General features: G+C 38.8%; 1 protein-coding gene across 1 annotated transcript; it reads left to right on the top strand.

Moving 5' to 3' along the window:
• Positions 1–472: 472 nt before the first annotated feature.
• LOC131690007 (sterol O-acyltransferase 1) lies at positions 473–20,651 on the top strand. Its single transcript, XM_058975446.1, has 5 exons — positions 473–804; positions 18,731–18,798; positions 18,871–19,223; positions 19,287–19,432; positions 19,492–20,651. The coding sequence occupies exons 1-5, from the start codon at positions 711–713 to the stop codon at positions 20,562–20,564; spliced, it is 1,734 nt and encodes a 577-aa protein (XP_058831429.1). The 5' UTR covers positions 473–710; the 3' UTR covers positions 20,565–20,651.
• Positions 20,652–23,425: the final 2,774 nt, after the last annotated feature.

Raw genomic sequence — 23,425 nt, 5'->3', positions numbered from 1 at the left:
TGTTGGGAAATTTCCGAGCAGAATTCAGTGTGTATTTGGACAAACAAAAATAAATATTAAACTGAGTTTGAGGGCGCCACCATACATCCCCATCTCTCTATCTTCCTTGCAACCTTACATTGTAGCAATCTTACCCGCGCTGTGCGCGATAAAGTCTGAAATTGGTTCAACTGTAGTGTGTAGGTTGGGCTCAGTAACTAGTGAAAGCGAAAGTGTACTAAACGCTAGAAGTATTAAAAGTAAGTTTTCTCTTGACAAGATTTAACCTATTTTGGAGGTTCAAAGGATTAAGAGCTAATAAGATACGTAAGATTATTTTATTGAGTTTTTGAACAAATTTCTCAATTGACCTGGTCCACGTCAAACACCTACGCCGTTTTTGCGTCCATTCCGGTTGGTCGACTACCAATACGCACGCGTAGCCATCCAGAAGGGATATTACACTTGCTGCATAGAACATAGGAAGGAAAATAAGCTGATTAGGCGAACGAGATCCTAGTTAGTCTACAGCTGGGCAGTTATTTAATCATAATAAGGCAGTCCGGCGTCGAAGGAGGACGAAGTCGTTTGTACGTACGTTCAGTGATGCTCAGTTTGTTTTCGTCGGTCGATCGGCCAGTTTGCTGAAGTGTTTTAGTGTTCCTGTGTTTTTTTTAATTAAAGTGTATATTATTGTAGTGAAGCGACAGTATTTTTATTGTACCGCCACGATGGGTGATTTGAATAATAAGATTGATTGCAGTAGTTCAGAATCAAGTCCTTGCGGGACTCCAGGTGGTGACAGTAATGGGATCGAAAGGCGAGGTGAATTGTTTTCCAGATGAACTGAAAAGATGCGTGGTTTCCATTGGTCTTGTGGAATAGATTTATGTGTTAAGTAAGGTTCATTTAACAGTCCAAGTAATACTTAGTTTATTACACAGTACAAGCTCAATCGAAGTTTTTAGAGTGACTTCAAGAGAATCAAGGAACTCCTCATATCGTCACTGTTGTGCTATCTTATGACAAGCGCCATTTAGCACATTTCGAGAAAAACGATTTTTAAAGTTTGAGATTAAATATCATGAAACTTAAAAATTGTATAAACAATTCAAAGAAGACAATTGATGCTTCTATCTATTCTGAATCTATAAAAAATAGTTATTTTTGGTTACAGTGTTGCCAAATATGCTATATTTCCAGTTTAAAATTTAAACTACATTTTTCTCACAATTCGTATATTTTGGTTTCGAAAATGATTATACCATTGTGCTTCTCAGATAGTTTTACACATAAAAAACATATAATGCATCAAGGTAACTTGAGCCAATCCCCAGACACAGTCATTTGAAGCAAAAATCTCACAATTTCTCAGCACGTTTCTCGCTATATCTCAGTGAAAAAGCAGAATGTCAAAATTCTGTAAACGTCACCTTGTAGAGATTTTTTAGACAGGTAATGTGGCATATCTAACTCAGTTTACCCCAAAATGGCGTGAGTCATAAGATAGCACAACAGCGACGGTCTGCAATCGGCATAGCATTTAAAAACATCAGTTTTTTAATGTTATATCAACATCGCGACGACAAATGAACATTGCGCACTGGTCGCGGACTTCGTTTTCTATTTATTATTAGTGTGAGTGTGCACTAGTTTGTGAGCAACACTGCTAGCATAGCATAGCATAGCATAGCAAAAACGACCGCACTCATCATGGGTGGCTGATACAGTGATGCACACTGCACACCTGGCCATGTCCTTACGATCGCTAAAGGGAAGGGAATGTTAGTTGTATACCTACTTTAGAAGATACGGGGAACCCACGCAATCTTCATAGGTATTACGGATGGAAGAGTTTGTTAGTAGGGAAGGGAAACGGGAAGTGGATAAGTGGATATAACTATTATGGTGCGGTAAGAATTATATAATGAACTAAAAAATAACAATAAATTGGATTGATCTCACCAAATTCTTTTGAATGCCCTGCAACGGGAACAGGCTTCAGGTACCGCGTTCTACCACATTCTTCGTGTAGTCTGCTTGTAGTGTTTTAACCATTATATTCAATGGCACGTCTTCTAGTCTTGCTCTATCTGAGTATGCCGTACTACTCGAGTACTGGGGAAGGTATCGTAAGAGCGACGTGTTGCAACAGACTTGAAGATTCCACACGGATATAACGGACATCGAGAATTTGCACAGTCACCGAAAGACACTGCTGCTTTCCTATGTCATTAACAAGTTCTGACGTTTTGGTCTTCTAATGATGCTGAGTGCAGCCGGGTTTACATATTTTTCCCCATTTACGGCGCACTCGTTGTTTCCACCTTTTTCGACGAACATACTTGCAAATGGAAACCAACTTTTCAATGTTCGGTAGCAGTATGCATTTTTAATCCGCGATTGGTCAAAAATCTATCATTGGAAATCTCTCACCCGACCCGGTGACAAATTGTACAATTACGACCGGAGCTCCGTATGCAGGTGTAAATCGCATAGTTGTCGCACTAGTCTTCCTCCTTTTTGATCTGCAGACTTTCGGGATAATTATTGATTGATTAGTTTTCGTCCCGCTCTGTGCTACCAATAAATATGCGCACACGTCGGCCATTCGCTTCAAAATCTTTCGCCACAAAACAGTTCAGGTTAAATTTGCACATTAAATTTTTCACGGAACGAAATCACAAAAAAATTACAAAAGCCGGTACGTACATTCACTGGTATGGTCACTAGTTTGTGAGCAACACTGCTGAGAATTAATTGTGTAACGGAAGCGCCAATCGTGATGATAAGAAATAATCTGATTTCACATCCTCATTTGATTTGAGAAATGGTTTACTTTTCAAAATACTAACTGAAAACGAAGGTTCGACAATGGAGTCTGAAGTAAACAACTCATTTGTATATGTCAACATATTTGTTGAAAATATTTATTTCATAAAATGCAAGAGGACGGAATGCAATGGGGCGTATGTTTACATCATTTTCCATGACCTATCCATAATTCCAAGATGTTTGGTTCATAATTGAGAACTTCTTTAAAGGAGCCGTTAAAATGTTTACAAAACCACGAAACGTTTGTTGGGGTGATGGTGCGTTCAATCCGTCCACACATACTATCAAATTTTAATCATTAGGAGTTTTTGAGCTATAATCGACTAATTTTTCTTAAAATATTAACTCTAGAAGTATACTTTATATTTCCATTATTTCACAGCCATTAGCAAGCTCAGATAACTAGGAACTGAATCATGTCACATTTTTGAGTGTTTGGATTTGAGTAACCTTTTAGAAGTGGAGCATTTAAAATAAAATTTTCACAAATATGTGAGCAATAAACGTTTTTTTTGCTTTAACCTCGAAGAGAGTCATTCGCCTTTTTGAAAATAATTTACATTTTAAAGATACAATTCAATTTACAATGCAGGTGAGCAATAGTCATGTTTACTCTCTGTCACTTGTTTGTGTCAATATAGTCGTCACTAGAACTTTGATTTTCGTTGTTACATGTTTGGTGCTTTTTGAGTTTTCGAGTGACTGATATAGCTGTCGTCTTTCTTGTTTATTTCTTGGGAATACCGTGGAATATTGTTTGTCCTGCATTCATCTTTTTGGCCGGCTATCTAAGGTGTATCAGTAGATGTCGAAGGTTTTTCGGTGGTGTTGGTTGTAATAGAAGCATTTTCCTTATTTGTTTTAGCGCATGCCTTCTTGGTTCTTCATAATGTACCTGAAATGTTAGGACAATATAGGTTATTTCAGCCACATTTGCACCACCCGAACACTGTTGGAAATGTCAGGGAAAATGTGTAGCTTGATGGATGCTACTTCTCCATATTTCGCCTTGAATATTATGATATAATCCGTACTAGTAAGAGGTGCCAAATCATGTAGACGAATTTCCGTTAGATCAAGGTCCATATACACGGGGATCTTGGTTTTGACGTTTTCATATTTTTACATTGATCAACTGTTACACCTCGCGCACTGTAGGTCTAAGACGGGTCTGTGAAAAATCAATCGCCATTGTGTTCTCCCGTAATGGGTGAAATTTATTTTGTGGTTGACTCATTTTACTCAATGGGGGCAACAGAGCTTTGTAGTGTCTATATGTTACGCGCACACGTTAGAGCGGCGCGGCGCGGTTTGTATTTTTTGTTTGTATGTTGTTCTTTGAGTTCTCATCTGTATAAGATGAGAAGGCAGACTGAACAACAAACGTTATTATTATCTAAATATTACCTCTCAACATCTCCTGTAATGCTTTCGTTGGCTCCATATCCACACCTTATTGTTTGAATGTAATGTCATTTCAAATACCCAAACCGCCATTTGTGTTGTATTTGTAATCACGTTGGCGTTAATATGAAGGGTCAATTTAAAAAAAACGCATTTTTATTAGCTTAAAATATCTTTTTGATAGCTTTGAAATTTTCACCGTGTAGAGGTGTAAAGGGTATTTTTGCCCTATTGTTGAGTGTACCGCACTCATTACGCGGCTTACAGTCATTAAACTTACTTCTGCATCTTTGCTCTGTTCCTAAGAACGAGCATAAAAACCTAAGAAAGGAGTACTTCTCTTTGAGCGCAACTAAACCTCGAATCGAATGTCCCAGTTCGTCGCTGTTGTGCTATCTTATGACAAACGCCATTTTGGGGTAAACTGAGTTAGATATGCCACATTACTCGTCTAACGAATCTCTACAAGATGGCGTTTCCAGAATTTTGAAATTTTGCTTGGTTACTGAAATATAGCGAGAAAAGTGATTAGAAATTGTGAGTTTTTTGCTTCAAATCATTATATCTTGGGATTGGCTCAAGTTATAATAAAATTTTAGTTTTTTTTTTATTCATTTCGTTTATTTGATAGGCACAAATGCGTTAGCTTGGCGGTGCCAAATGCTTATGTTTTTACATTTTGGATATCTTAAAACTAGGAGGTTACAATGTTGAAATATTTTTTTACAAAGGAAAAAAAAAGTTTACAGCAATCTTAAGACTAGAAATAAGATTCAATATACAAGAGAGGGCCAAAAGATTTTTTTATGAAAAAATTTAAAACAAGGGATTCACTTTGATATACAAGAGGGGGAGTAATAGTATTTTACGAAATATTTTACGGTTATCTTAAAACTAACAATATAGTTTAGTACACAAAAGGGGGAACAAATATTTATGAGAAACTTCACAGAAATCTTAAAACTAGGGATTCAATTCTATTTACAAGATGAAGGACAAGAGTTTCAATAAAGATTAAAAATTATAGCTATCTTAAAACTAGGAATACAGAATACTAATTTGAATTTTTTAACTAAAACTTATGCTTGGTCAAGATATTCAGAGGGTGGCTTATTTCCGCATGAGAGTGCGCCTCAGTCTAGTAAGTCGTCGAGTACCGGATTGGCGGATGGTATTCTTCGGACCCGCGGGGAATCCTTCAAAAGTCATCGGACCTCGAGTCGCTCTCGCTTCAGTTTCCTTCTATGCAGGCGTAGTGGTAAGGGCGACGGCGGTTACATAGTGGCACTCTGGAGCTGATCGGTTCCACAAGGCAGGAGGAAACTCTGAAAACGAAAAATAAAAGAGAGGGGCTAAATAAAATTTTAGTTGCTTTTATGTGTAAAAATGTCGTTCAAAAGAAAAATACATGTATTTGGAGAAAAACGCAGTTTTTGCTTTAAACTGGAAATATTGCCTATTTGGCAACACTGTAACTAAAAATAACTATTTTTTCCCTGACTCATTTCCTTTAAAATGCATCTAACCGATTGTTTATAGACCAAATGAAGCCAAAGATATAAATAAAAGTTCATAATTGGTGATTTTTTTCTTTGGAAAATTTTCCATGCACGATTATGACACGTCATACAATTTTTTTCATCAATACACACCTATGACACGTGTGAGTGCGACTTTTGTTTATATTTTTAGTGAAAACTCGCAACATAGTCAACCGATCTTCGTAATATTTGAGAGATTAGTACAGAATAGGTGGAAGCATCAATTGTCTTCTCTGAATTGTTTCTACCATTTCAAAGTTTCATGATATTCAATCTCAAACTTTAAAAATCGTTTTTATCGATATGTGCAAAATGGCGCTTGTCATAAGATAGCACAACAACGACGAGTTATCGCCCTACCATTTTAGTCAATGCGTTGAACAAAGTCTTTTCTATCATTCTAGATTGAGCCATACTATCTTCAGTTAAGCTGTAGAGCGGCTCCTTTTAAAACAGTTTGCTGAAGACTTGTAGACTCCATCTGTCATACTTTTCATTTTGCAAGAAACCTAAAATCAAGGTGTGGGGTGTTTCTTAGAAAAACGGTTTTTGTTCATACATGTAACTTTTGCGATATTGATTTTAAACGGGAAAAATCTTCAGAAACATTTAAGTTTGGTTTAGGACGGATAATTTTAACTAATCAAACTATTCTCTATTTTGAAATTCCAATTGACTGATTGGGGTAAACGAAAGATAATTCTTTTACAATTACGTTTAAAGTCATAAGTCATGATTTGAGGAACAGTTGAGAAAACAATTGCAAAGAAGATATTTTTTCAGATGTCTCAAAATTACTTTAAAAAGTGAGTTTTTAAAATTGAAAGTACATAAATCTTTTGAATAATAAAAACTAGAGTCAAATCTCTGTGTGTTAGAAGTAAATGTTCGTCTTCTAAAACGCTGGAAATCTTCTGAAGGTCATGCTAGCAAAAATGAAAACTGCAAAAGTTTTCCATAAATTACCCCTTAATAATATATTTAAATTACTTGGATGCACTTTTTTGGTGTTGTGCGCTATCTCAAACATTTATAAAGTTTTATTTTGGATTTTGCTAAACCTAGAGCCAACCTAGCTGCTCTTTACACCAAAAGTAGAGCTTTGTAAATTGCATCAACCTTCCTAGACATATGGTAAGGCTAGGTTATTTAGTTTTACTAAAAACTTTCAATTCCTGCTAAATTCACATTCTGAACCGCTCATTATATTCATTTAATTCGTTCAGTATTCATTTTGGTCGTTTTATTGTTTGATTTTTATTTTATTAAGTGAATTCATTTTATTCTTTAGTTTTATTCATATTATTCATTGTATGCATTTTATTCATTCAATTGTTGCTACCACTGCTTTAATTTCATTGATTTTATTTATTTCATGAACTTATTAATTTATTTTCTCCAGTTTCTTCGTTTGAACATTTTTTTCACTTTCTTTCATTAGTTTTTTCTTACACTATTTGTTTTGCTTTTGTTTGTTTTCATTTGCTTTATTCGTTTTGTGAATCATTTGATTTAACTTGTTTAATTAATTTCATTCCCATTATTTTATTGACATTACACTGTATTGATTTAAAAATTTTATTGCATTGACTCTGTACATTTCACTTATAATAAATATTATTTTCTTCAATTAAATACTTTAATATATTATTTGTTATAGCTATTAATTGTATTTATTTTATTCATTTTTTGTGTCGTTTTACTGTATTTACTTCTTCTTAGTTATTTTATTAATTTTTTATGGTTGTCATTGTATTCGTTGCATGCTTTCCATTTATTAGGGTAAGGTGGGGCAAATCCGACCGTTGGGTAAACCCGACCCCCCTCTGTTATCGAAAATCGGAAGCACTACGCGAACTAATATCAATGTTGTCGTGTAGAGCATCGAAAATAATCATAATGGTGGCATGACAGCATTTTATTAGTCTACATTGAGATGCTCAAACGACAATAGGGGTGTTTTTACAACTTTTGATTTGAACGCCAATTCGAATTCAACCAGTTTTTGCGAAATACAAGCACAGAGAACAGACATCCATGATCGAACAAATATATTACTAAAACGTGTGTAAACATTTGAATTAATATACGATAAAACACTAGCGCCGCCACACCAACTTGTCCCAACTATTCGTCAAATCCATTCCGGAACCGGTTCGAAATCCCGAATGGATTTAGTATGGAATCTGGCTCAAAGGAAACAACCGATTGCAATTCCATCGGTGGATGCGTTTAAGCTGGAATCCATACTGAATCAACTCAGAGGTCCGAACCAGTTCCGGAATGGTGGAACTCAACCACTAAAAAACATGACGACTAGGGATGGGCGTAGCGTAGTTGGTAAATCGATTGCCTTGTACGCAACGCACCTGGGTTATGGGTTCCAATCCCGACCCCGTACATAGGGTTAGAAATTTTTCATAAGAGATTTTTCTAACCCGAAGAGGCGAATGACCTTAAGGTTAGAACCTCTGTAATATAAATAAATAAAAAAACATGACGACAGTAGCGCACCTGTTGGAGATATCCCAACTACCTTCGAAAACGTTAGGGATTTTTACACGAGTTGAATGCTGAAAATGGACGTCTGTTCTCTGTGATACAAGATTCAACTGTTCACTTGTAGATGGTACCAATGTGCAAACGAAACTGAATTCTATTTCATGCGGATCTTTTTCGTTTCAGAATGTTGTGATCTATTTGAATTCTCATAAGAATCGCAGTACAAATGATAATTAAGGGCATTAAAGGCCATTAAAAATTGTCAGAAACTTAGGGTTGCCACCTCTCCGGGTTTGACCCGGAGACTCCGGTTTTCGGGGGCGATCTCCGGACCTCCGGGTTTCAAATCAATTTCTCCGGGTCTGGTGAGACGACGGATAATTGTAACTTTTATAGTACTGCATTCATTTGTTTCAAACGAACTCTTCCGGTGTTGACGCTGGCTACTGCTACGGCGGTACTTAGATGTTGATCAGCGAGGAGAGCTTTGCTCTTTTGTTGGACTCTCCTTGACTGCAGTGAGGAATAACGTGAAGCCTATCCCAAGTCAGCAATAATCTCCGGGTGAAAGTCTAACCAAAGGTGGCAACCCTAGAAACTATTCTTATCATGATGTAGAAAAGGAAGGATCGAACGAGATGTATTGAATAAATATATATTGGCCCCACTGTTGGCAGGTATCTCGGCAATTACCGCAGCTGTTGACTCGCTGTCAACTTTTGCTCCGCCGCAATCAAAACATATCAAAAAGCGTTTTTTTTGCAAATGCAACATTGTAGTTATAATGAGTAGAACTCAACAAAAAAACAGAAGCAATGATGCTACACATTCGATTGTGATCCTGCACAGAATGAACCATCGACAGACAATTCTCAGTTGTGCCATTTCAAACTGAGATAACAGCAAATTGTAGCAAAGTATTGTATGCCCTGATAGCAAGGTAATTCAGAAATAAGAACGGTTTTCTTTCGTAAATACGGATGGCAGGGAGAATTTATTGAACTCGTGAAATGATTGCAAGTTTATTCAGTATATTTCATCAATGAATTATTGTTTTTTCTTTGGCTGTTTTAATATATTCGTTCGATTTGAATGACTTTTTTAAAGGCGATAGATAGGACTTCATCATCCCTCCGGTAGTCGTGTCATTATCTACATTTATGCGACCACCTAAAGCACTAAAACGATCAAGCGTGGAGTACAGGACGTGTTTGGCTGGGGTCCACTTGGATGGTGATAACAGTCTATTATATTATCTCCGGACAAAATCAGGCTAGAGGTCGTGTGGTATCTGGTGGGTTGAAGTTTTCTCAACCAACAATTGATCCACTGGGTTCCTGCTCCCATGTTGTAAGATCGTAAGTCAAGGTATTTCTCCGAGCCGAGAACTGAATGGCTGCCAGGACTAAAATATGCCAATCGCGCACGGAGTGTCGTGGGTCTTACCATTACTGTGTTAAGCGAATCTCTGACACCTTGGACGTTTGTATTTTCGCAAATCGTGGGATTCAAATGATGGTCATGTCCCTAATACCCATTTCGGGGTTGAATTTTCTAGTTGCTTTACAATAAGTTTTGATGATGAGATGTGTAGTGCTGTGATCGAGTATGGTTAGAGTAGCACAAATCAACCTTTAGTATAAACGTACAGCAACTATGAATCTATCCCACCTTGTGCAGGAAGGAAAAGCTTCTATGGCTCAAGAATTGTATTTCCATAAAGGAAACTTCTATGTTGGAAAGCTACTTAACCCCGTCTTTGTAGATTTCGACAAAAATGGCACGTGAAATGCCTCGTGCATGTATACCTACTTGCGAATAGTGCTATTGATGCATGTCTTATACCCAACCTCACAACTCACGATATTTGTGCTGTCACCGTCAATATGACTTAATAACATAAACAAGAAGTACGTCTATTTTTCGGCATATTTTCCGCATAATGAACCATAACCTTCTGATGATTTCAATAGGGTTGTATCATACTGTGGCAGAAATGGGTTTCCCTTTATAATCAGCGGTGATACAAATGCCCACTACATAGTTTGGGGCAGCTCAGATATCAATTTGAAAGGCACCGAATTGATGAAATACTTAAGCAGTTCAAATCTGCACATACTTACCGTAAGAAATCTCCCAACATTTGCACGAGCTGGCAGAGAAGAGGTGTTAGATGTAACTCTCTGCTCTGAGGGTATGACGCATGAGTTGGCAAACTGGCTCGTACCGAACCAGCTCGAACCGTCGTTATCTGATCACAAGTACATCGTCTTTGAGCATTTAAACCTCTCGCTAGATATCGTCACATATCGTAATCCAAAATCTACGAACTGAGACCTCTACGATGAGGGTTAGCCGACTAGGTTTAAGGTGTATTTTCCAACGATTGAGTCTCCAAGTGACTTTGATGAGGTATAGTGGATAAAACAAGCTCACTCATAGTAGCAGCATACCAAGAAGCTAAAACTGATGGAAAAACTGTTGGACCACTATATTCCAACGGAGCACTTGTCGAAAGTTCCGCTAAACAAGTACCAGTTTGCATATCAAAAGGGCAAATCAACGGAAACAGCCCTACATACCTTAGTGACACTTATTGAGAAAACCCTCGATTTCAAGGAAATAGCAATCTGCGCTGTTCTTGACATCGAGGGTGCTTTTGATAATTCGTCCTACATATCAATTCACAAGGCCCTGGCAAAAAGAGAAGTGGAAAACCCGATAGGAGACTGGATTCTTGCAATGCTTAAGAGTCGAGAGATCACAGCAACGTTGGGAGACACGAAATCAACTATAACAGCCAATAGAGGTTGTCCCCAGGGAGTTGTGCTATCACCCCAGCTCTGGTCACTAGTGGCGGATGATCTTCTCAATGATCTGACTGAAATGGGTTTCGAGATTGTTGGATATGCAGATGACATTGTCGTAATTGTGAGGGACAAACATGAATACTAAGCGATCGGATTCAACTAGCCCTGAACTTCATCATGGCATGGTGTTTCAAAGAGGGACTCAACGTGAACCCTGCAAAAACGGTCATTGTACCATTTACCAATAGGAATAAACTGAAGATGGTTCCCCCAACTCTCAGTGGAACTACAATCAACTACGCAGACGAAGCGAAACACCTAGGTGTTATCCTAGACAAAAAACTGAATTGGAGCTCGCACCTGACATACGCCGTTAATAAAGCAACAACAGCACTGTGGGCGTGCAGTAAACTCCTCGGGAAAACTTGGAATCTCAAGCCGAGGTTGGCTTACTGGTCCTACACTACCATCGCCAGACCACGATTAACTTATTCCTCCATTGTGTGGTGGCCCAAAGTTAAGCAAAAGACCGCCCAAGCTAAACTAACTAAAGTTCAGAGGCTAGCCTGCCTCTCTATCACAGGCGCTATGAAATCAACACCCACCACAGCTATGGAAGCCATGCTTCATCTACCTTCATTGCACAAACACGTTAAGGGGGAGGCGAGACTTGGCTCTCTGGGAGTGCTAAAGGGTAAACCACTATGTGATAGGGATTTAAATGGACACCTGAGTATAATAAAGGACCTCAAACTAAACCCTATCTTGACTACAGTTCAAGATAAAATGGAGGCTAAACCAAACTTCGATATCTCATATGAGGTCCACATTGTGGATCGTCAGATGTGGGATGTAGGGGGTCCTATACTACCTCAAGGTACAATATAATTCTATACGGATGGGTCTAAAATGGGTGAGCTGACTGGCTCGGGAGTCTACGGACCAAGAATTAAAGAAGCGATATCAATGGAAAAGTGGCCTACAGTTTTCCAGGCAGAGGTATATGCTATATATACCTGCTCGGAGGTCTGTATAGGAATCGAAACTACAGACATGCATAAATCGCAATCTTCTCGGACAGCCAAACAGTACCGTTGGCATTAAGGTCGTCGAAGTGTGAGTCCAAACTGGTTTGGGAGTGTATCACATCTTTACAACAACTGGCAACTCGGAATAATGTAATGCTATTATGGGTACCTAGCCACCAAGGAATCGATGGTAACGAAGTGGCCGACGAATTAGCCAGGTTCGTGGTTCATCAAACATGTTTGTTGGACCAGAACCATTTCTAGGTATATCTACCTGTGTCATTAAGCTAGAACTTTCGGCTTGGGCAAGAGACAAACTACTAAACGACTGGCGTAACGTAGAAGGCGCTCGACAAGCTAAGAAATTCATACATCCAGATACAACGAGAGCCAAAAACTAATGGATCTAAAACGTAAAGACTTACGTATAATCACAGGTTTATTTACGGGACATTGTCTTGCTAAGCATCATCTGAAAAAATTGGCAAAAGTCAAGATGACTTTTGTCGATTTTGTAACTACGAGCCCGAGAGCTCGGAACATATTCTTTGCCATTGTGCAGTACTATTTCTTCGAAGGGAGCGATACTTAGGAAGGCATCTTATGACGCCTCAAGAGATGTGACATACCTGCCCCAAACGGATCCTCAGCTACATTAATAATGTACTACCCGGTTGGGACGACACATGTGGACAAACAAACAACTCGCTTCCAACTACATTGGATTCGGGCAATTTGTAACATGTAGAGCAACCAGGGGCAGCTACAAAAGATAACCTGAATAGTGGTCGCAGTGGCAAAGTTTCCCCTAACAAAAAATACCAAGAGGCTTGTCCGCTTCGAGTTAGGTGTGCTTCTAGATGAACACCTTGGTGGAATACCGGACTTGGTCGACTCTAAAAATATGTGTATTAGAGTTTGGAAGCGCAGACGCAGGGACGGGTTGGAGGCCTTTAAGTTGGGTCGAAAAGCATACAGAAATGGCGTTCGATCGTCTAAGCGAAGTGGTTGAAAAAGCCTCTGGACAAGTGTTTCAAGTCTCAAAGGCAGATTAAATAAGTTACTTTCGAAATCGAAAGACATGAGTCTGTTCGATCAGAACTGCTAATGGTGACTACTCGTCTGACGAAGATGTAATACTCAACTATCTGTTTGACACACACTTTACAGGTAGTACGGAGCCATCACTGCCCTGCCATCAACTGCCCCTGAGTTCTTTTCAGGTAGTTCTGATTCTTGGGTATTTGCTCGTAGAGTTGTGATAACTGAATCGATCAAGTCAGTTCTATTAGAAAAAGGATGGGAACCCTTCAAGCATATTTTGAAAAAAAAGTTCTTACTTGTAGTCTTGCAACAGGATACATCTCGTTAGCGTGGCGGGAAATAACTGTCAAATTCATTCCCAAAGGTGGCAGCGTTAATTATGAGGAGGCAAGGAGCTTTATACCGATCAGTTTGACCTCCTTCCTTCTAAAATCAGTGGAACGTTTAATCGACCACTATATTCGGGATAAAACTAAAACATAGTGTGTTTTAGTTTTAAGGGATTTGCGTCAAGCCGGCGCTAATCTATTCCGACAATGTGTTAGTGTCGGTTTCTGATGAGGCGAAGCCGAAACGCAACATAGTATGAAATAAGGATTTGTGCCCTCCTGTACAAAGACTGGTTTTTACCAACAAATTTTCACCCTAGTGAGAAATTTTGGTTTTTACCAAATTTTACTCCTTAGGGTGAAATATAGCATAGTAATATTCGGGATGTTAGCTTGGGCGAGCACCCGTTGGAGCAATGCAATATGAATATTAGCGGGGGAAGTCTACTACCGCCCTGTTACACAATGTTGCCTACAACATTGAGAAAGCTTTTTCACAAAGCAATCAAGTTTAGGAGTTTTTCTCGATATTGATGGTGCTTTTGACAACGTATCTTTCAAATCCATTTTGGAAACAGCACGAGGTCATGGAGTATCTTCATATCTCACGAACTGGATACACGCAATGCTTTGCAACCGACATCTGTGCTCATCGTTAAGACAAGTAGAGATAAGCAAACTGAGTGTTTGCGGATGTCCTCAAGGTGGTGTGCTGTCACCACTTCTATGGAACCTTGTCGCCGATAGTTTGTTGAATGAGCTTGGGTTTCCGACGTATGGGTGTCTATTGTCATGAAATGAGATTCAACCAATCTCATTCGCTTGGTAGATACTGTACCGTATTCCAAGCAGAAATCTTTGTGATCCTGTGTGGCGTACGATCAGCACTTCAAGAAGAAATTTGCGATAAATTTTCGGCTCCCCGCCCATTGCTCTATTGCGGGCAATGAGAAAGCTGATAATTTAGCCAAGATTGGTGCACTAGATAGTGAAATATATGAAAGACCCATCGCTTACAATGAATTTTATAGCGCTTCTCGACAGAGGACACTTGCTAGTTGGCAAAAATCTTGGGACAATGGAGATCTGGGACGATGGCTACACTCAATTATCCCTAAAGTATCAACGAATGCATGGTTCAAAGGATTGGATGTAAGTCGGGACTTCATCCGTGTGATGTCTAGGCTCGTGTCCAATCATTATACTTTAGATGCGCATCTCCGTCGTATTGGGCTCGCTGAGGGTAATCATTGTGCTTGTGGAGAGGGCTACCACGACATTGAGCATGTTGTTTGGTCCTGCACTGAATATCGTGAAGCCAGATCACAATTAGTAGATTCTTTACAAGTCCGAGGAAGACCAATCCATGTTCGTGTTAGAGACATCCTGGCGGATCGCGATCCTCTATACATGGAACTTATCTATCATTTTCTAAAAACAGCGTCTGTCAAAATTTAATTAAATTTATCTTCTCATACTCGCATCCAAGGCTAATCATTCACCAATTGAAGTGTCCTAGAATTTTCAGTTTTGACATTAAAAATGTCTTACTCCACTATCTGGGGCTAGGTGTCATTCTAAAATCTAAACTATCTCCCATGTAACGAAACTATGTAAGGTTTGCACGCTTATAACTCCGATATTACTAGATGGATTTTAATCATTCATACACCAACCGATTCAGAAACACCTAACTTAAATATTGGTAATAATTTAATATCTCCCCAATAAAAGTAGACTTTTGAAAATTGGTAAAATTAAAAAGTTCACGAAAAACGGGAAAATTACCATTCGTGAGGCAGATTTCTCAGACACAGCCGTCAAAAGAGGGCAGCTTAGTGACTCAATGAAAGACGAAAACTCATAAATAGAAGCGACGCATGTCCGTTTAAATCAGTTGTTGCTCTTGTCTCATACGAACAACATCGTCTCCGGGCGATGCAATAAGCGCTATCGATTTTCGGCAACGTTGGCATTTGCACACGAGTCGCACCTATGTGACTAAACCATATACGGTTAGTTTATAAATAGAGGTGACGCGTACCCGTTTGAATCAGTTTTTGTTCTTATGTCGAACGGGTAAGATCATGGCTGCAGCGTGTGGGCACTACACTAAGCGGTAGACGCTATGCATTTTCGGCAGCGGTGGCCGTGTGCGGATTTTTCGGGTACCAGCACGGTGTCACAGAATGATTTGCAAAGTGGGTGGGTGGGGTGGTTTGGATTTAATTCAATACGGTGTGTGCTGCTTAAGAGTGTTGCGTTTGAATAAAATATATTTATTTTTATGCATGCGTGTGCGTTGTAACTTGTTAATCCATGTTTACGGCGCATTGTAGCTGCCTAGGGTAAAGAGCCTATTGGTTTTCATATGTTTCATATTTTGGTTATATGTTTTTTATCAGTAAGGCATCTGACAACGTGCTTCTGTAGTTATTGCACTGTTCAGCAGCGTAGTATTTTATATAGGAGAGTACACTCAGGTTTTTTACGCGGATTTTGAAATTTACGCGGTTTTCATTAACGCGTTTTTTTTAAATTTACGCGGTTTTCATTTACACGGCCTGTATCCCCTGCGTGAAAAATCTGAGTGTAATTGCATTGGAAACAATCACATTCCCAGCAGAACTTTTTGTTTTCTAATTTCAAACACTTTTGTTTCGTACTGTACACAACGGAAAATTTTAAAACAGAACTTACCGTCCCAGCAGCAGTTTAGGCGGGTGTTTTTTTTCGATTCAAATTCAAGCCATGTCTTAATCGTTACTGGACTTAAAATTGTTTTCCCAGTTTATCCAGTCAGAGTATCTGTCCTGCCCTATGTAGTTAAAACACAGTTCTAATTGTGTTTTAAAGTATACAACAAATAGAACGGTTAGGTATACTAATTTAAATTTTAAAATATATCTGTTTGAAATTATGCAACAAACCACTGTACTGAAGATATAATTATGTCAGTCCTATTACCACATAAAACACCTATATAACATAAAACGCTGCAGAATTGGTTTAATAATACAATGCTTACACTACAGAGTTATAACACGTTTTAATAATTAGCAACAAGAGAAAATGTCACCAAGATAGCATAAAACCCGTTTTAACTGGTAGTGCGAACGTTGCATAACAATGTAATTTATCAAATAATTTCATTTTTTTCACCACTAATCGATCAAGAAATACTTAACCTTAAGATTGTTTACTTAAGTTCATTAATACATTATTGAAAATTTAAATGGAAAATGAAATTTCATATTTCATGAAGAATCTGTATATTTCCGTTGCTGGGCGTGGGCTTCCTCGTCACGGTTCTAAATATGGAACTTTTCTTTTAAATATATTTTCTGGACAGACCAGCCTATTTTTACTAGATGGATTAGCCAAATAATGCCAATCACCTAGTGAGATACTTGATTAATTAATAGATTACCGTTAAAAGACCGTCAATAAATTATGTTTTAATGGGGAGGGTATATAGCAAATTGTAACATAAATTGATAAGAAATGTAAAAACAGGCGAGTGAGCAAGAACTTGAGTCGATATGTGTGATAGATAAAATACATTTGCACGCTCTTGAAAAAAGCTACATTTTTAATGTCACCGTGGTCGTGTCCTGTACACAACCCTTTAATTTTTTTTAAGTTTAGACAATAACAGAAAAAAGTAAATAAATACACCCGAAAATACAAGATCATTATGAAATACAACAATATAAGAAAAAAAGCAAACAATATAGTGATTTCAGTGTTAGTTTTAGACAAATTACTAGTATAGTTAAAATTAGTCTTAAGGATTTTTGTAACGTGCTATGTAAAAAAAGAAACTGGCGTAAAAAGCTTGTGCAAATGCCATGTCAAATAAACGTATGAAAAAAATGCTATCTACCTTCTATGGGTACTCGGTCATACCAGTATTACTACGGAAATGAATTGGCGGACGAATTGGCTAGAGCTGGCGCTGCGACTGCATCGTTGGACCAAAACCAGTTCTACCACTGTTGATAAGTTGGATAAAGCACAAGCTCTTGGGCTGCATCTGAACATGTCAACCATCGGCGTAGCTTGCAAACTTGCGTTCAAACAAAGACTTTTCTGACGGATGGGAGTCCGAAAATGTCAAAGAATTTGTTGCATTTTTCCAAGCACAACTGCAGTATTCTAGTCAGGGAACTGACTGGACATTGCAAACTCAATTATTACACGGCTACTATTCAGTGTGCTGAGTTTTATTCATGTGATCTTTGTGAATCTTGATTACGGAACATCATATCATTTGATATGCAACTGCTCTGTAGTAATGCAATTGCGTATTCGGATTTTTGGTTCTCCATCTATGTACAGAAAGCCAAAATTCAAGGATATACTATTGTTTCTAACCCAGTGTTAAAGAGCTATAGTTTAAACCGTATCTCTGACAATATCTCTTCGGGGGTGTTGTTCTGTTATCTTAATATCCCCTCGGGGGTGTTGATATATCCGCTCACTGTTTAAATAAAAATTCTAAATCCCTCCGGGGGTTGGAAGTTTTATTCCTGCTATTGTAGAACCTGCAGATCGTTCAGCATCTTTCCGGGGGTTCAGACTGCTCTGTTTTATTTGTTCTGTGTCGTTATTTTCCCTGCCCCTAAGCTTACCACTTCAACAATTATTTCCATTAGGGAGATGATGAAAAGACAATTCATGGCGAGGCACAAAACTTCGACTTAAATGTGGAACGTGCCATTCGAGCCAGACGCAACTGATTCTTGATCCAGTTTTTCAAAATTAAAATGGTCTATCCAATATGGCGGACCCCCACTAAAAATGAGTCGTATTTCAGCCAAAATCGAGAAAAAGGATTTGTGATTTATAAACACAAAATTGATATATCAAAATAAAAAAAATAAATAAATGGCGATCCCAATATGGCGGACTAAGCTGCGATATTAACACCTTTGAACAATATTTTTTTGTTTTTCGCTGTTTTCTGTGGTTGTTTGATAACACACGATTAGTCTGCGATGTCTCTACAGATCAACCCGTGGAATACGTTCACGAGGTTTGTACACATGTGCACTGTACAGTGCAACGCGAAGCATTCTGGGAACGTTCATAATGCCATGAAAAGGTTTCTACCTGAGGCGCACAAATCATTTTTTTGAAAATTTTGCATGAGAGCTTCCCCTTAAGTTTCAAATTGTATTAACAAGACTCGGACGGAAAACCACACATCTTGGTAGATTCTAGTACAAACCCTAATTAAAAAAACAATCTTTCAGCTCAACATGAGTACAAGGAAGAAATCATGAAGGACATGGCCATCGATAAGATGCGGGAAAAGATGGATGTAAGTAGCATCACACCCAAACAACCAGCAGATTTACAAGACGATCTAATTAGACACGATTTTATGTTTCAGGCCATCGTTCAGAAGATGGAAAAGGATGTTGAACGCAAACTGGACCTGTTGGTTGATGATCTGATGAGCGAAGTGAAACTGTTCAATCTGAAAAATTATGAACTGCAGCAACTGTTCCGAGAATCCAGTTCATCCTCAGTGTCAACCGTAGGACAAACCAGTTCACAGACCTCTGGTCGTCGGCGTCGACAAATCGATGGGAAGCTACCGGAAAAGGAATTTTTAGCGAGAAACTCACTACTTACCGATCTGTTCGAAGTTAAGCATATCAAAACCATCTACCACATATTTGTAGTGATCTTGATCATCATGTTCCTGAATACCGTAGTGCACGATTTTGTCGATCGTGGAAGGTAAACTTCTTTCACGATTCACTAGAGTACAGAAACTAGAAATGGTTCATTCTATTTTTGCAGTATAAATTTGGGTCTCCGACCTATTGTGGCTGGATTCGGCAAGATTCACATCGGTTTACTTCTGTGGGGATGCATGCAAATTGTGGCATTGAGTATCTATCCGTGTTATTCCGCGTGGGCTTATATTCGTCAAATCATCGGCAGCGGTAAGCACCCGCAACCACTAAACATGTTACAATTCATCACCTTTAATTTCTAATTGCAGGGAGCTTCAGAAAAATCTGGGATATAAGCTTCATTTTAGGATTCGTCACGTACCAGTGTCTGTTTGTTACTTTCGTGATCAAAGCTGTGCTGCAGTTCGACTTTCCACCAGCCACATCCATAGCTGTCCTCATGGAGATGACTCGATTTACGATGAAAATCCACGCTTTCGTTCGAAGTAACATTCCACGTAGCCTATCTTCATCCAGCAAAGCATCACCAGAAGACAAACCGGTGCACTCCAGCATCGTACCGGCCTTTTCCAAGTTTGTTTACTTCCTGTTCGCACCGACGCTTGTCTACCGGGACGATTATCCGCGAACGAAACGCATTCGCTGGTCGATAGTGTTCCGGCATGCTTTGGAAGTTTTGGGTGTCATCTTCTACATCAGTTTTATTTTCGAACGCTTCCTGACACCACTGTTCAATCGCTTTGGCGATGCGCAAATCACTGCCGGTAATTTTGTACTGACGTTGTTCGGGTCCATAATGCCCGGTTCGTTATCGTTCCTGTGCGGTTTCTACTGTTTACTGCACGCCTGGATGAATGCTGCAGCTGAATTGCTTCGGTTCGCTGATCGGATGTTTTATCGCGATTGGTGGAATGCTTCATCCTTTCCGGAATATATGCGCTCCTGGAACGTTGTGGTTCATGATTGGCTGTACACCTATATCTACAAGGATTCGGTTGAATATCTGTTCAAGAACTGCCGCTCGCTTGGCACCGTTCTGGTGTTTACGATATCTGCAATGTTCCATGAAGTTATCCTAGGGTTCGCCTTCCGATTCTTCTATCCAGTGATGTTTGTGCAGTTCGAATTTATGGGTTTACTGCTGATGTTTATCACGCGCAATCTCAGCAAGGATGCGGGAAATATTTTACTATGGCTGATGCTGTGCATTGGCAATGGGATCCATTTGAGCTTGTACAACATGGAGTACTATGCACGGAGGAATTGTCCGATTAGTGGTGGTTCGATCGTAGATTACATGGTACCGGTATCGTGGTCCTGCAATGGAATCTCGCATAATCCGAATTGGACGATAACTGCCCCGTGGAACATAGGGTTATAATGCGAGCCAGTGAGAGAATATTAAAATGTATGCTAGATAGTTGTACCAAACATTAGAATAAAAAATTAAGACTGTATGTAATGTAAATTTTTGGTGTTTGATGTTGTTTTGATAGTTTATGGTTGGGAGTGTCTGGCTCATCAGGTGACAGATGTCATCATGAAAGAAATCAACGCGTTCGTCGGTAACAGGAGGACGAGTGTCATACTTCGTTCACTCTCAAGCGACTTACATAGTTTTATTTTAATTTTTTTCCTTTTTTATTTCGACTATGTTAGTCACATTTTCTTTTTTTTTACATTTTAACGACATTCAATTAGCTAGAGATTACTGGGTAAGGAAAGTTATGAAAATTAGAGCCATAGTACTCAAGTGAGAGCAAGGATGTGAAGTAAACAGATCGGAAAACTAGAAGTGGCAGGGTCTTTAGAACAGGCTTAATATCGTACGGGCTTAACTTTTGTCTTTTGCTGATGAGGGTCGAGCTTAGGCAGCATAACTACAAAAGTTAAGCCCGTACGATACTAAGCCTGTTCTAAAGACCCTGCCACTTCTAGTTTTCCGATCTGTTTACTTCACATCCTTGCTCTCACTTGAGTACTATGGCTCTAATTTTCATAACTTTCCCTACCCAGTAATCTCTAGCTAATTGCAAACAAAGTTTTATTTTAAGTTAGTTATATAATACATGTTCCTTTTATATTTATAACGCGTCACTTATTCTACCAAAAGCCATGCCGCAACAGTGGCGACGAGGTGTCAGAAGTTTGACTAAATCGGGCGCGTTTTTTGTCGTGAAAAGGGGAATTTTCGGTGGTCGGTAAAACGTATGGAAGAAAGCCATGGCGAAAAACAACTCGGCAGCAGCATCTGCAGCAGGTGGACAGCAACGGCAGCCACGAGACATTTCAGTGACAGTCATATAATTTCTCACCAATCAGCAGGCGCTTATGCAACAGTTGTCACAGCAGCTGTGCGAAGCTCAGACCGCGGTCAGTAACTCATCCCGTCATTAAGGTTGGAGAGAGAATGCGCAAAAATCGCAAACGAAAAAAGCAGTTTTTTTCCACACCGTGTGTTAGATCTTCATAAAAATCAATCACCTTATGTAGAATTGATACAGTACTTCTGATTGAATTCATCAATACCTTTCTAAATGTGCTATTTCTATATAACAAGCTTTGAAATCGTTCTTTCACAGGGGTGCACTGAAGGGTTGTCCCCTAACGCTTTCCGTTACACTACGATAAATCCTTCTGCAGAGTTACTTTGAGAGCCTACAGAACAGTATATAGACATAAAAGATATAACCAACCTATTTCAGCAATACTGCTGCCATGCAGTGTTATGGGGGCCTCAGGGGCGGGGAGAGGGAGGTGCCATTAAGAGGGGGATGCCATTAAGGGAGAGGCCTACCTTACAATATCGTAAAATAATCAAGTTTTGATGTAGGACTACGTCTTTGTTTTCGATATAGGGGTGCACGTTGCAAATTCTACAAAAATGGTATGTAACGAAAAGTGGTCCAATTTTAAACGCATATAATTCAGCCATCTCACAATAAATTTTCAAATTTTTTGCGCATATCGCCCCGAAATAGTTCTAAGAATAGATTCCAATAGATAAACCCAAAGATTTTTGGTATCATGGCCTTAAAAATTTAAATAATGAGCAACCTAGTCAAAATATCGCGCAATTAAACACAGAATATAGCGCTTCCCTAGTCCAGCACGACAGATTTGTGTACCTAGCGCGCTACGCTTCTATGAATGACGTCATCGTCGACTATTTAAACGGACGGATTTCGCCAGTGCAGCTCAGTTGCCTGTTGAGCGGCAGATGAAGCAGGTCACTGCGTTGTGTGTTTTCACAGCCAGTGTAGCTGAGTTAGAAGTCCGTTACACTGCCTGTGGAGGTACGCTACCCAGTGAATGCGACTGTGCTTGCCATTCAAACACTATGCTATCTTTTGTGTTGTGCTCGTTTCCAGAATAGTTTGTTCATGCGAGCTCCATTTACAAACACGGTTAACATAGTGTCGTGGTATTAGTTGTCTCTTTCGCTCTACCTATCATCATCAGCGTTCATTCATATTGCTTTGTGCGCTTGGGTTTAACGTTTGAGTCGAATGTGTAGGTAGTTAGATCTAATTTGTTACTAAATTGCACAACGAAAGTTTATTATTTACGTTCGATCAATTCATTGATTCATTTCCCCTTCACGTGATTCATTTCCACTCAGCATATAGTATTCATATAGTATAGGCAGTGTATTCATTCATAAATAGGCTTTGTAGGTGCATACTACAAAGCCTATTTATGAATGAATACACTGCCACTTGAAAAACCGTTGCAAAAACGCATCTTGTCCATATATAGAATTGTTTTCGATTCTTGTATATTTATAGTTTCGATATATGATTAAGACCACTGCATTCGCTATATTTGTATGCGTACTTTAGGAAAGTTACAATAATGGCAAAATATAACTAGACCAAGCATTCTGGTCTATACATGAAATGTGATTAATTGTCTAAAGTTTGATTTTTCTTCACTGATCCGGGTTTTTTACGACACACAATCGAAAAGTTTTTACAAGCTAATCTTATGCTATAAAGATTTAGTTCCAGATATTAGTTCGGTCACAGTTTTCTGTCTTCTTTCTTCAGATCTTCTTAAATAAGTTCAATCGGATTCGATCACCTACTACAAATGAAATGACCTGATAACCAAGAAGGTTTGGTTAAATATGAAATACTCGATGTGGATTGCTTGTAATTAAACCATACGTAAGAAATATATTTTATTTATTATTACTATAAATGTACTAAGAAAATAAATATTTTACATTAAGTAGTATAG

Source organism: Topomyia yanbarensis, chromosome 3 (assembly GCF_030247195.1).
Source record: "Topomyia yanbarensis strain Yona2022 chromosome 3, ASM3024719v1, whole genome shotgun sequence".
NCBI classification, from domain to species: Eukaryota; Metazoa; Arthropoda; class Insecta; order Diptera; family Culicidae; genus Topomyia; species Topomyia yanbarensis.
Note: the sequence above shows the minus strand (reverse complement) of the source record. Positions and strands in the feature narration are given on the sequence as shown.